The sequence below is a fragment of the Lissotriton vulgaris genome, chromosome 5 (genome assembly GCF_964263255.1).
Source record: "Lissotriton vulgaris chromosome 5, aLisVul1.2, whole genome shotgun sequence".
Lineage (NCBI taxonomy): Eukaryota > Metazoa > Chordata > Amphibia > Caudata > Salamandridae > Lissotriton > Lissotriton vulgaris.
In genome coordinates, this window is record NC_141693.1 from 921,104,262 (window position 1) to 921,117,856 (window position 13,595).

The 13,595-nt window shown below is 41.4% G+C and overlaps 1 protein-coding gene across 1 annotated transcript in view; it reads right to left on the minus strand.

Moving 5' to 3' along the window:
- LOC147711799 (gamma-aminobutyric acid receptor subunit pi-like) overlaps positions 1-13,595 on the minus strand; it is a 488,208-nt gene that overhangs the window by 79,685 nt on the left and 394,928 nt on the right. The window contains exon 5 of the mRNA XM_086920240.1: positions 9,809-9,891. Within this exon, the coding sequence (XP_086776366.1) occupies positions 9,809-9,891 (83 nt within the window). The remainder of the gene's footprint in view (positions 1-9,808; positions 9,892-13,595) is intronic.

Below are 13,595 nucleotides of genomic sequence, written 5' to 3' on the forward strand. Positions count from 1 at the left end.
TGTTCGAATGTGCATGGACGAAAGACCACCATAGTCCACCACCTCTGCCAAGAATCTTCATCCGTGTCGATGGTACCATAGACAGAAGAGGCTGATAGCAGGACTTGAGCCAAGAGTTCCCCAGAGCTGTTTACGATGTGCCTTTCCGTTGAGACAACTGTGGCGGAAATCCCTCCAACTTTAGGTTGGCCGAATCAAAGGAATTGAGGTAAAAACTTACCTTATTTTCCTGCTTCCCATTTGCATCTTCTACCACATCGTCCAGGTCTCTCCTTTGCTGCTCCGACTCCACCACAATGCCAAATGACTCCGTTGTCGACGAGATCTAAGGTAAGCTACTTGTAAAGTTGTCCTATGTATTGTGTTTTGACAATTGCTGCAGCCTTGTGTATTACTGCATTGCTCCTACATGCAATATTTTTCTTAGGTGCAGTAGTGCTCTTTTTGCTGTTTGTCAAGTAAATTGAACACACCTATATTGACACTGAAAAAAAAATATTTGTTATGATGCTTGGGTGGTTGTGCTAATGGTGCCTGTGGGTGGGCATTCCATAATGTGTGTATGTTGTGTGAATAGAATGCAATATGTGACACACAGGGACATAACACATTTCCCACTTGTTTTTCATTTCATGCACACATAACATATGTGTATTGACACATTAATAAGTTGTACTTACAAGTCTCCACTCCACCAGGTACTAACTTCATCATCTAACCACAGCCAGGACATCACAAGCACAATAGGAACATTTAAATTAGCTCGCTGCAAACCCGCAGCCCTGATGGCGACGGAGTACTGTTAGCCAGCAGAGAAGATAGCCGCCGCAGTGGTCTACTGTCTATTACTGCAACATCTAAATACGGCGAGCAGTCCGCCATCAGCTCGACAGAGTATTTGGAATCACCACTGTAGCGGGACGTCGGTAGTACCTCCAAGATCTAATTCAGGCCCAAAGTATTTTGACATTTCTACAGCAAAGTCTTTAAGCATAGAATTAGCAAGTGCCATCCATGTTGAGCTGTGAAATGTCTAAAGTCTTTAATCACTCAAGGCACAGTACTACATCTTTAGATTGGCAAAATACCATCCAAGACAATCTGAAATGATTAAAATCAGCCTCTGACACGTGTTTTGCTATCATTACAGCCCTTCAGAGAGAGTTAGATTTGTCCAGACACAATGGAGCACCCAATAAAAGTCAAAACAATAGCCTTTCAGGCTTAGAGTGCTGAATAAATTATGCAAAAAGACAGCAGAAAACTCTGGGTAGTTCCCAAATTTAAGTGGAGAGAAGCTCCTATACAGAGCACCCTACAACACTAGTGGAATTCTGAATCTGCTCATCTCAAATGGTTGTTTTTCTAGCAAAGTTTTAAAGCATAGGATTAACACATTACTTTACAAACTAAGCTAGAAAGGAACAAAGTCTTTTGCACTTTCTACATACACAACAAAAATCTCACACCATATTATTATTATTATTGTTATTATTATTATTACTTCCGCATATAGAGAATTCGGCTACCAAATCGTTTTTTTGGCGCTAAGCATAGGTAGAAATGCCTAACTGGAAGATTAAAATACCAGGTCCTCAGGCTCTTACAAAATAGAAACAGCAATGTACAATGTCTTAAAAATTCCGGGATGGCATTCAAAAGGTTTGGGCCCAGGTATGCGGAAGGGCGACCTCCTGTATACACCAGACAAATCCTGGGCACACAGCATGAAGCCTGATTCCCAGCTAGCTCAGTGCCCACCTGGGCTGAAAAGGAGTCCCCAGATCCTGGATATAGCAAGGGCCTAAACCATCCCTAGCTTTGAAAATACAATTTAGAGATTGAATTGAACCCTTTTTTCATTTGAAAGCCAATGCAATTTGCAAAGGAAGCCGGTATGCGAGTCTCACCCCTGATTTCTGTACAACCTGTAGCCATTATTAAAGACCTTGTTGATTCCCAAATAGAGAATGTCACCATAGTCTACTTGTGGGAGTATCAAAGCCTGAATCAGTGTACTGTGTGCCGAATGGGCACTGATCCAAATAATCTTCCTCACAACAAAACAGGTGGAGGCCACTTTGCCCACTTGGGATCACATAGAAAGGTTTTCATACAACTAGAAAGCCAAGCTTTTTACTTTGGGAGATAGTGTTGGAAGATTCCCCAGGGACTCAGGGTAGTTTTGTGGATCCCAGAGCTGTGGATTCCCCCAGAGCACCATAACCTCAGTCTTGTCGCAATTTGAGTTTAAGCAAGTTACTATCCATCTCGGAAGCAAATTGTCTTAGACAGAGTTTAAGGGCATCTGGCTTGTGCCCCTGTGTGAATAACAAAGAAAAGATAGTTTGTGTGTTGTCTGCATATGAAAAAAGTGTCAAGCCACAACTCTCCACCATATCCACGGGAGGGCAAAAATAGAGGTTGAACAACATGGGCCTCAATGCAGAGCCCTGGGGTGATCCAGAGGTCTAGGTCCTGACCTTGCATCTGACGAAAAGACTTGGAATAACCTATCTTTCAGGAAGGAGGTCAGCTAAGCTAGGGCTGTCCCATCAAGGCCTAATGTTACTAGTATATCTACCAGGGTGGATTGGAACACCATATTGAAGGCCGTACTAAGATCTAATAGGATATGCGTGGCTGTTCCGCCCTCATGCAGGAGTCGTTTTAGATGTTCAATGACTCCTAGGAGAGCGGACTCAATACTGTGCCAAGTCCTAAAACCAGACTGAGAAAAGTGAAGGAATTCTCGGGCTTCCACAAAGGTGATGAGCCACAAGTTTACATGCTTTTCCAAAATTTCAGAAGGAATGGCAGCAGGGAAAAACGGGTCTAAAATTTGCTCAATTAGTTGGATGAAGACTGGGCTTCTTTAAAAGTGGGAGAACCATAGTGTGTTTCCATGACCATGGAACACAGCCCTCACTCCGTGAGGTATTAAGCATATCCACCACCACATGAAAGTCAGGATCGAGAAGCCGCAACGTAGCTGAAGGAAGCATGTCTACTGGAGAGCCTGATTTGGTTGAATGCAAAATGGACACAAAATCCAGATAGGTCCAATCGAGGCCATAACTCAATTTTTTAGACCAAGCCTGCCATTTGCTGTAGAGGATTAGGACGGATTAAAGGGGATTGCCCAATGACACTATCAGAATCCGTAACTTTTATTCCTGCCATGTGGCTCACCGCCAATTTTGATTGAATTGTAGCTGCCTTTTCCACAAAAATGTCAGCCAGTTCTGCGCATTGGGAGTGGGAAAGAAGAGGCACAGGGGACAATTTCCTTGGTTCACACAGTTCTTTGACCACATTAAAGAGTGTGTTAGGACAGTTCTGAGCAGGAGTCATTCTATCTGAGTAATAAGACACCCGTGCTGCTCTACATAGTGTGTGACATTTATTAATAGCAATTTTATATTCAGTTTTAGCCACCAGGTTATACATCTTTCATCAGAGTCTCTTGAGACCCTTGCAGCGTTTTTTCTCTAGATGAAGCAAGTTATTGAACTATGGAGCCAGAGCTTAGGATCCCACCAAAGCATTAAATGTCAATTGAAGAACAGACTCCGGAGAGTTTCTAATCCAGTGGTCTATCAAAGGTTGATCTGCTTCGACCTTCTACTTTAGGTCTGGTTTAAAGCTTTTTGTAGCAGTGAATTCAGGGCAGGGGCATACAGTTTGAACCAGTTCCTGGACTTGATTATTGTTTTGGGGGGTCCGGTGGATGGCAGTGATGGGGTTCTGATTGTAAACAGACCAAGGAAGAAGAATAGGTGGCCACTTGGAAAGATAAAGAACATTTTAATAAATAAAATGAGACCAAAAATCCAATCAGTAGAACCAGAGATATGCAATTCCAAACATTTACATATAGAGCCTAAAAGCACTAAGCGCAACTCACGGTTATCTGGTTGTGCTAGACGATTAAAAGTCACATGTGCAGACTGGCCACAATGGAGCATGGGCCAGATAGGGGGACCAGATTAGTCCTGCCGAAAAAGTTACCTTCTCACAGTCTGGCATGAAGAATTCCATTCGCAGTTGAGGAGGCTGCAAAGAGCAGGAGAGAGTGTTGCGGATGGTCGCCACCGTAGTGTGAGAAGCAGGCCTGCTGTCATGGACAGTCGTTGCTGTAACATGAAGATCTGTTGCACCTGTTGCACTTGGTCATTGCTGGAACTTCACATTGACGCCCACCGCAGCCTGTCGTCATTGTAGTGTCAAGTGCAGATCTCACGTTAACGGTTGCAATAGCATGAAGACTCAGAGCCGGTTCTCTGGAGCTCCACTTTGACGGTCATTATGGGCAGCAGAGACTTGGCGCGAACAGGCCTGTTCAAGGTACCGGAGCGCTAAACACGTTAGGATTCCACCTTTATTCACGAGGAGTGCACCCTGATGGCAACCAAGGGCTAGGACCCAGGGAGGCATCTCTTTGAGATCAGGGATTCACTTTAGCAGAGCAAGCAGGACAGTTGTTGGTTCATTTGCTGTTTCAGTGCTGCCAGTGATCTGGAAAATTGTAGGGAGGCATCTGGAGCTTGTTTTGCCACTGTAGATCAGAACAGGAGGTCAGCCAATTGACCCTTTGAGTCACTCAGATTAGCCTGGGATGACAGGAGTAGGTCCAGTCTTCCTTCTGAGAAAGTGGATCAGGCATCCTGTAGCAGGGTAATCCCCTAGAGAACAAGGCCTCAAGCAGCAGGGCGGTTCTCTTGGGAACACATCAGTTATTCTTATGTAGTGTCCACAGGCACAGGAGTGTAATGAAGAGGAGGTTCAGGAGGTGCAATATTAATACCCGGTGCCTGCATTTCAAGTTGTGAATTCCATGTACTACCCCCACATCTGCTTCTGGAAAGTTATTCCCCTCTCTTGCCAAGGCTCCAAGTCAGTGGTGCTAAAAGACAGGTGTCAGGTTCCTTTGAGTGTGCTAGAGGCAGCTCTTGGAAATGTAAGTGGGGCAGGAAACAGCTCCACTCCACCAATCCTAGCATGATGGCCCATCCTACCATCACCTCGTCCCCATTTGTCTCACTGTCTGAGAGAAATGCACAAAGGCCGACTGTCAAGCTATTCACACTCATGTGCCCCAGAGCACAGGCAGTAGGAACCAAATCACTTGGACAAGAAAATGCCAACTTTCTAAAAGTCGCCTTTTTCAAATTGTGACTTAAAATCTGACTTTACAATTAAAGAGGGTTTTCCATTTCAATTCATTTTAGTCAAAACTTGGTTTTCCTATCTGTTCCCAAACAAAATGCAGCATTTATTAAATGTAATAAGGTAACCTCAATGTTAACCAATGAGAGAGCCAGACTTTACAGCAATGAAAAATGAACTTAGGAGCTTTTTACTACCAAGACATGTACAACTTGAAAACACATGTCTAATTTTTAAGTGCCTTATATATTGGCCTATTGGCTGTTTTGTGCCTACCTTAGGAGTGACATATATTTTGAAACATAAGGTTTAGGCCTGGCAAAGGTATGTTATTGTTCCAGGCTGCATTGGCAGTTTTAAAACAGCATTACAAGCTGCAGTGGTAGACTTGAGACATGTTTTAAATGGTAAACAGTCTAAATATCGATTTTTTTATTTTGAAGTACAAGAATATCGAGTTGGAAATATCGTAGAGACAGAATCTCAAAATCAAGAATATCCAATGGCCAGAATAATGGCCTGAAGGTAAGAAATATCATTTTTGTTAATATCAAAGTTAGTAATATCGGTAGCAAAATTATCGATGTAACTAATATCAATATCAATATTAGTGTATTGTATTTTATTAGGTATTTTATATGTTTGTTTTTATATTTTTTGTTGATTATTGTACTAGTTTTAGAATATATTTATTACATTTTTTGAAGTTAGTAAAGTATGCATGTTAGTACCGTAGCGGGTTGTTGTCTTTTAGGGTGGGAAGAAATATAATTATAGTAAATAAATTGGTACGGATAATAAATTTTATGTTAAATAATTATTTATTGGTAATTAATTTTTACTATTTGGTAGTTAATTGTTATTAATTTATTAATTGGTAATTATATTCAGTGTATTACTTTATTATTGAAGTGCGTTGTGAGGTTATAGGGCAATAGGGTGGGAAGCAATTTATAGTAATTAAGTAATTATTTATTTTATTGAGTGTTGATAATTAATTTATTGTTAATTAATTATTAATTGGTAATAACGTTTTAATAAATAATATTTTGGGGGGAATTGTTCATTCATTAATAATTGGTAATTACATTTGATTCATTATAATTTATTGGTATTGATCAATAATTTATTTTTACTTAATTATTAATTGCTAAATATATTTTATAATTATTGTTTTTGGCTTTAAAAATGAATTCGTTTGTATTTCATTATTATTTGGTAATTAGTTTTTAATAATTATTATTTAATTGTTTGATCATTTTTTAGTTGTTAATTAATTATTAATTGATGATTATTTTTAAGTAATTATTTACTGGTATTGTTAATTCATTTATTGTTATTTTATAATTAAATTATTATTTATTTAAAAAATATTTTAATTATTAGTAAGTTATTTTAACCCCTACGCTATCCAACACTTTCCCTACTGTTACACCCTCTGGAGTTGGAATAGTAACTTTTACCCCTACGCTATCCAACACTTTCCCTACTGTCGCAATCCCTGGATTTGGAATAGTAATTTTAACCCCTACGCTATCCAACACTTTCCCTACTGTTGCACCCTCTGGAGTTGGAATAATATTTTTAACCCATACACTATCCAACACTTTACCTACTGTTGTAACCCCTGTAGTTGGAATAGTAATTTTAACCCCCACACTATCCAACAATTTCCCTACTGTTGCACCCTTTGGAGTTGGAATAGTAATGTTTACCCCTACACTATACAACACTTTTCCTGCTGTTGCACTCTCTGGAGTTGGAATAGTAATTTTAACCCCTACGCTATCCAACACTTTCCCCACTGTTGCACCCTTTGGAGTTGGAATAGTAATGTTTTTAACAATTTATAAGATATTATAATAATTAGGGGCTGATTCTGATCCGGGTCGGAAGGGCACCGGACTCGATCCGGCCATAAAACTACGAGCCATATGCATGTTTTCCGCCCGACTCGTACAGCTGTGTGAGCGAGCAAGTATGATGTGAGCTTCGTGAAATTCACCGACCGAGTCGTTTCCAGGTCTGACCGCTCCGTACGTCTCCGCCATAAGCTAACCGTGGTGTGCAATGGATGTGATATACGACCAAGCCAGTACGATGCACATGTCGGACAGCTGGTGCGAGCCGGAGTGTCCGACTCACAAAATGTCCAGGAAGTTGCCTTTGGGGCTCCGCGTTGGACCCCCTGTCACCCGCAGCCCTACCACTCGGGCACAGGGGGAGACCCAAGGGTCTCCCCAACACAGGCATGTACGGTGCGGATGGCACCGACGTGTATCCATTGTAGGGGTGCCCTTGTGAGAGACTTACCCATTCAGTCAATGGGAGCCCATGTACGCGTCGTACAGGCTTGTTGGTGTAAGCCAAATTTACCATGTTTTAGGGAGTGAACACAAGCACTTCTTTAACAGTGGTTAGCAGTGACAAAGTAAATAGAGTTCTACTGGCAAAATAAACAATTTCGGAAAACAGAAGTAGTACAGTAAAAAAGGTTGGGCAGACCTTGAAGAGAGGGCCAAGTCTAACAAAGGGGCAGGCATTCTCTAAAGTTTTGCACAGGTAGTGGACCCTTCCAGTGTACAAACTATCCTTTAATACTTGAATGACTTTGTATGTGAGCTGTACAACACAGCACACATGTACAGTTGAAAGCATAAGAAGAAATGAAAACATTTCTCCTTGTTACTTCTGCCTCGAGAAATTATAAGGTTTTGGTGGAAATCCCTGCTACTGATGTTACAAGATAGAGACTTGTGTCTAAACCAATTGGTGGTTGCATAAAAATGCCCATATTTCCACTGCTTTTGTGTTAACCCCGTTTTGAAAGTTTGTTAGGTATCAAGCAGGCTTCAATGAACCGAAAATGGAAGTAAAATTACAAATAGGGGACTCCAAAATATATCTTGCCCGGGGGTCCAAAAACCTTAGACAACACTGCATACAAAGTCTGCTGGTTTGCGAAATGTCCATTCTATAGAACTGTTTCTTTAGAATGGTCTCTCCAGAGGCTGCGTGACATATTTATGAGACGTCTGCCCTGCCGGAATGTCACTTTTTTGACGCTCTGGCAGCGCAAGCCTCTCAATTATATCTATAAGACAATGCAAAGCCACTCTGCATGGCCTCATAGATATGGAGGAAGACAAAGCAGTGCAAGTTGCTGCCTTGCCTTACTCTGTGTTAAAGAGGTGTTTCATGGGCGTTGCAGTGGATTCTCTCACCTAACACCAATGGATTTTGACACTACCCTAGATTTACTTAATCAATTATTCCTGAGGCAGCACCAAAACCTTACGCCTCCCAAAGCAGGCGTTACAAGGAGAAATATTTGTATTCCGCCTCGTTTTTTCCTCTTTCCACATGTATGCTGCATTCTGTGGCACACATAGAAAGAAGTAAACGCCTCTTTGGATAGTTTTTGTGCAGGAAGTTGCTTGTTCCAGCACAAAAACAATCCTGCAATCAACACAGTTGGTGCAAGGGTGCCTGCCTTGACGCTAGACAGCAAAGTGTGCACCAGGACAGTGGAAAAGGACAGGAATGTGCTGTATTTCATAAATACAGTGCATTCCTGCACTTTCATATTGGTGTAGGGCAGCACAGCAAGAAGCCTTGTGGCTCTGCCCTACGCCAATTCCCCATAGATGAGGACCCACGTTGAATATGTGTCAAGTGTCAAACTGAACATATAGGGCAATAAGGAGTGCCTTATGGGCTGGTCTGACAGATCAGGTTGTGAGCCATTTTTAGCAGTTTTTGGGCCAGTTTTCACTGTTGAGTTCCCTGATTTCATCAGAAATATTGGCTGCAGTAAACACAAATGCATACAGTCTCCCACACCTTGCTCAATACCCATACAGTCTGTCTTAAAAAGTTCAAAACCAGCCTGGTTTGCGAAGATGGGCCACTTTTTCAGCTATCTGGTTCACTAATGGGGCCACTTTTATTTTAGTACCTGGGTTGATTTTGTTGTCTCAGCCCGACCCTGTATTTTCCTTTCAGTGTGCTTGAAACATCGTGTTAGGGACGGGCATGTGTCACAACCATTTCTTACTTGGAGGACAAAGAGGGAACAATCCTATGGCGTGAGAGTGGGCCAAATCCAAGACTTATGGAATTTCTTTGAAAGTACCAGAAAACTGCTGTCTTTTTATCATTTTACATGACATCACATTGTATGCTTGTTCTGTGACACTTATCTGCTCCCGAAGGCCTCAATGATGCATTGAATGATAGCATAAATTATTAATGTTTTTTTCTAAAGTTCTTCATGTTTCATAATTACAAACAGGTTACGTAGGCTGCATAATTTATTCTCCATAGAGATGTTATAGAACAGAAGTGCGTCATTAGACGCATCTGTGTTGGGATATTGGATATTGGGAAAAGTTATAATTGAGACCGTGATCGGAATGTGTGGAGCCAAATAAACAATAAAAGCAAAGCAAAAACAACAGAGTACTCAGCGTGTGTCTCCCCACGACCCCCTTGGAGAACCAAGCTACGAAGCCAACACTGATAGAAGAAACAACAGCAACCACGTGGCCTCTAGCTGTAGAAAGACATTGCCTAGGCAGAAACATTGTCAATGGTAATGTTTAGTTTGAAAGAAAGCCTGTAAATATGACATACTTACAGCTTTCAAGTTGCAGAGTACACGTCTGCTTATCCATCGGATATTTTGTCAAGTCCATGCTGCAGGCAACAGTTGTGGTAATCCTGGACCAAGAGGAGGCAATATTTAGTCATCCCAGGATTTTTAGTACATTTTTTCATTAAAATGCTTTGCAGGTGGTTTGTTAGATTTCAATGTTCAGTACTTACCAGTAAATGAGACTCAGATGTTGGTTTGTGAATGTTCTGCATATCATTAAATGAGCCCTGTGTTCAATCAGGTAGCAAATAATGCTGCCTCGGTCAGCTGTGCCTTCTGTGAAACATCTTAGAATCTGCTATGGGGAGATAAGAGGCATGGGGAGTTGTTTTCTGGGTCGATATTTACTATAGCTCCTATTTCCGACCCTTGTGAACATCAGGTTGTTCTCAAATACAGCCTGATTCATGAAGCCGAAATGGGCTCGCAAAGGGCCAGATTCTGAGAATCTGGCCCTTTGCGAGCTCTATTTTTGCATTTGGGATTCATCATCCCAAATGCAAAAATCGGTAATTGCGATTTCGCTATTTTGCGATGAATTACATTTAAGGAATCTCAATTTGAGATTCCTTAAATGCAATTCATCATCCATTTTAAAATTGCGAAGTGGTAAATAGCGAAAACTTAGAAAAATACTTTTAAAAGCATATTTCTAAGTTGCATGTTACACACACACATGTCCTTTGGACATGTGTGTGCGCAACACCTGTTCGTATTTACTGTTAAGGGGTGCTACAGGGTGTCCTTTGGACACCCCTGGCACCCTTTAAATCACAATCTTATTTGCGATTAGCAAATTGCTAATCGCAAATAAGGAATACTCCCCATTCATTCCTATGGGCCTTTTGGCCCATAGGAATGAATGGGGAGTTATTCCTTATTTGCGATTAGCAATTTGCTAATCGCAAATATGGAATATGTAGGAATCGCTTTTGTTTTTGCGATTCCTACATGAATGCCGTTTTGCGAGTCTGAAATAGCGATTCCTTATGATTCGCTATTTCAAACTCGCAAAACGGCACTATGATGAATCAGGCTGATAGTGTGTTGTTATGAGAGCATCTGCTCACAGTGTTCTCTCTGATTACAGGGTCTGGTCCTATGGAATGGAATGTTTAATGTTTGGGGTTTTCTTGATGGCTAGTCAAGGTTCTGTGCAAAGTATTTTAAGCTATGCTGCCCCCATCAGTAGTGGATATATGGAGTAAGGCTTCCTCTCTCCTATGTTTGTCCTGGTGCACCTTCTCAGTTCAAGATGACACATTCTACTAAATGGAAAGACCCCCACACACATCAAAGATGCCAAGAAAAATCCAAGACCCCAACTTACAGACTGATAGATGTCTAACTGCTGTTAGGAGAAACTATAGTATCTCATCCTAGTCCAACCCCGAATGGAAAGCAAACCAAGGTACAGCCATTTCAGCATCAAGGTCCTCAATTCTAGAATTAAATTTACTTTGTGGCTGTGGAGGAAGGCAGATATGTCGGGCCTCATTTATGAAAAGTGACGCATCGCTGCTGGGAAAACAGCGATGCGTCACTTTTCATTGCGCCCTCCTTGGGACACCAATGATGCGTCATATTTACAGTATGACGCATCATGTCGCAAAGAGTTACAGGTACGTCAGTATTTCTGATGTATCTGTAGGCGCAAAAGTGACGCATTGCTGGAGTGTGTCACAAAAGTCACGCAACTCCAGCAATGTGTCCTTTCACATGGGGCAAGCCCCATATGAAAGGGTCTGCGTCAGTCTTATGCCACTGTGAGGCAGGCGTAAGATTTTGACACATTTGAGTCCTAGAAGTGGCGCAGTGAAATCTCATAGATTTCATTACGTCACTTCCATGACCCTTTCTTGCGTCAATACGCCCCCCTTGCATACATTATACCTGGCACAGGTATAACGTGGCGCAGGAGTTTACAAAGTGACGCATCTACCTAGATGCATCACTTTGTAAATATAGCACAACAAGGTGCATTTTTTACACCACTGGTGCGTCACAAAAAGTGACGTACCGGCGGCGTAAAAGTGACGCACAGCCTCATAAATGAGGCCCGTTGTCTTTATGTTTTGTGGTAAGGTCCATAAAGGCTGAATTCAGGATGGATGGATATGATTTATGGCAAACAGATGATAGCGAGACACAGAGTGTATATACAGTTGACAATTCAAATTAAAAGCATTTGTTATCCATTGGCCACAGAACACACTTTTTCTCTTGAAAACAAAAATTAACTCCACTCCCCGAGATCCGCCTCTTAAGGAATTTTAGGAGACTCACCAAACACTTCCCTATTGGAGTATTAGTGGTCAACGAATTCACAAAATTCGAAAGCAAACATCCCCTCCTAAAGTCTAAAACATCCAAGAAACATTAAGGAAATTGTCCCATTTCAATGCATATTGTGTAAATGAATTCCAGTAGTTGCCATCCTCACGAAGATTAACAGGGATACCAGGATAAAGCTTCTCTGTGGGATCTCATTTCCCAAAGGTTTTTGAGGGGTTAATTCCTACCTCACTGGTCAGGCATTTAACTGGTTTTCATTTAGTGGTTTTGTTGTCCATATTTATTTTTAGTTCAATATTTTCGCTATTGCTGAGGAGGAGAAACGTGTAGTTTTTTGCACATATTGTTTTATACACTCTGCTAAAAATGTAACCTGAATGTATTAGTTATTGTTAAAGGGAGGGATGTCACTAGTACTTGGCTTTCAAGTTCATAGTAAAATGTTGTGGTGTTGATGCCATTGAATGCTGTGCAGTTTCTTAGAACGTTTCTTATTCATAGCTATAGAATTTACTGCCCGTTACCTTTGAAATGGGGCAGGAGCTGGAGCTAATTTAGGTAGAAAAAGAATCTATTTTATTCACATTTGCCAGAGGACTATTACCACCCTATAAAGTGAGCATCTCCCTTCCCGAGTTCTTATGCTGTAAATCTACTAAAGGTGTCCCACTCCTAAAATTCTTTTGTTTGATTTTCAGAAGAACTGAGAAAACAGGTTATTTTGAGCACACAGGTAAAATTGTACAGCTTCTTTAATGAGGTTTCCTCCTTTCCCAAGAGTTTTGTGGCAGTTGTCTGCAGAGGCCCAATTTGTGGAAGACTACTCTCCAATGTGCCTATGTCTGCACTGCATGAGATAGGGAAAATTACAGCAGTTTGTTGACTGGTCTACCCTGTTTCTATTGGTGCGGTTGTGAGTAAGACCTGCAGTAATCTCTCTACACTCCATGTGTCTCCTTTCTGAATATCTTCAGAAAGTGTTTTTATATAGGGTCTGGTGGCTCAGTGGACTAATGCATCCACGGCAGGGGCCTGTATTCGACCTCATGGTCACAGGTCCAAATCCCGGTGGGTCCACTCGGTCTTTCATCTATCTGAGGTTGATAAAATGAATACCATTGAATTAGGTAACATCTGTTATTCAGCGCCAAGCGACCTACTGGTGAACATGTGCTTTACAAATTCTTATGTTATGTTCTACAGAAGGTGCTAGCTCAAGGTTAGCTCCAGGGCCTGTCCAGTTGGTAACGGACCCTTGCATCTATCTATGTGGATGAGATGAAAAAGGAACATCTGGAACTTCTTGTTCCTTTAAAAAAAGTCAACACTTCATGGTATCTGGGCTCTCAAAGACTGGAGAGGGTTACATCATATTGCTTCCTAGGAAAAATCTTGTCTAGCTCCCTCAGTGATTCAATTCACATCTCACATAATGTGGGTTCAGCACATTCTCAGGATGAGGGGTTAGGTGAAT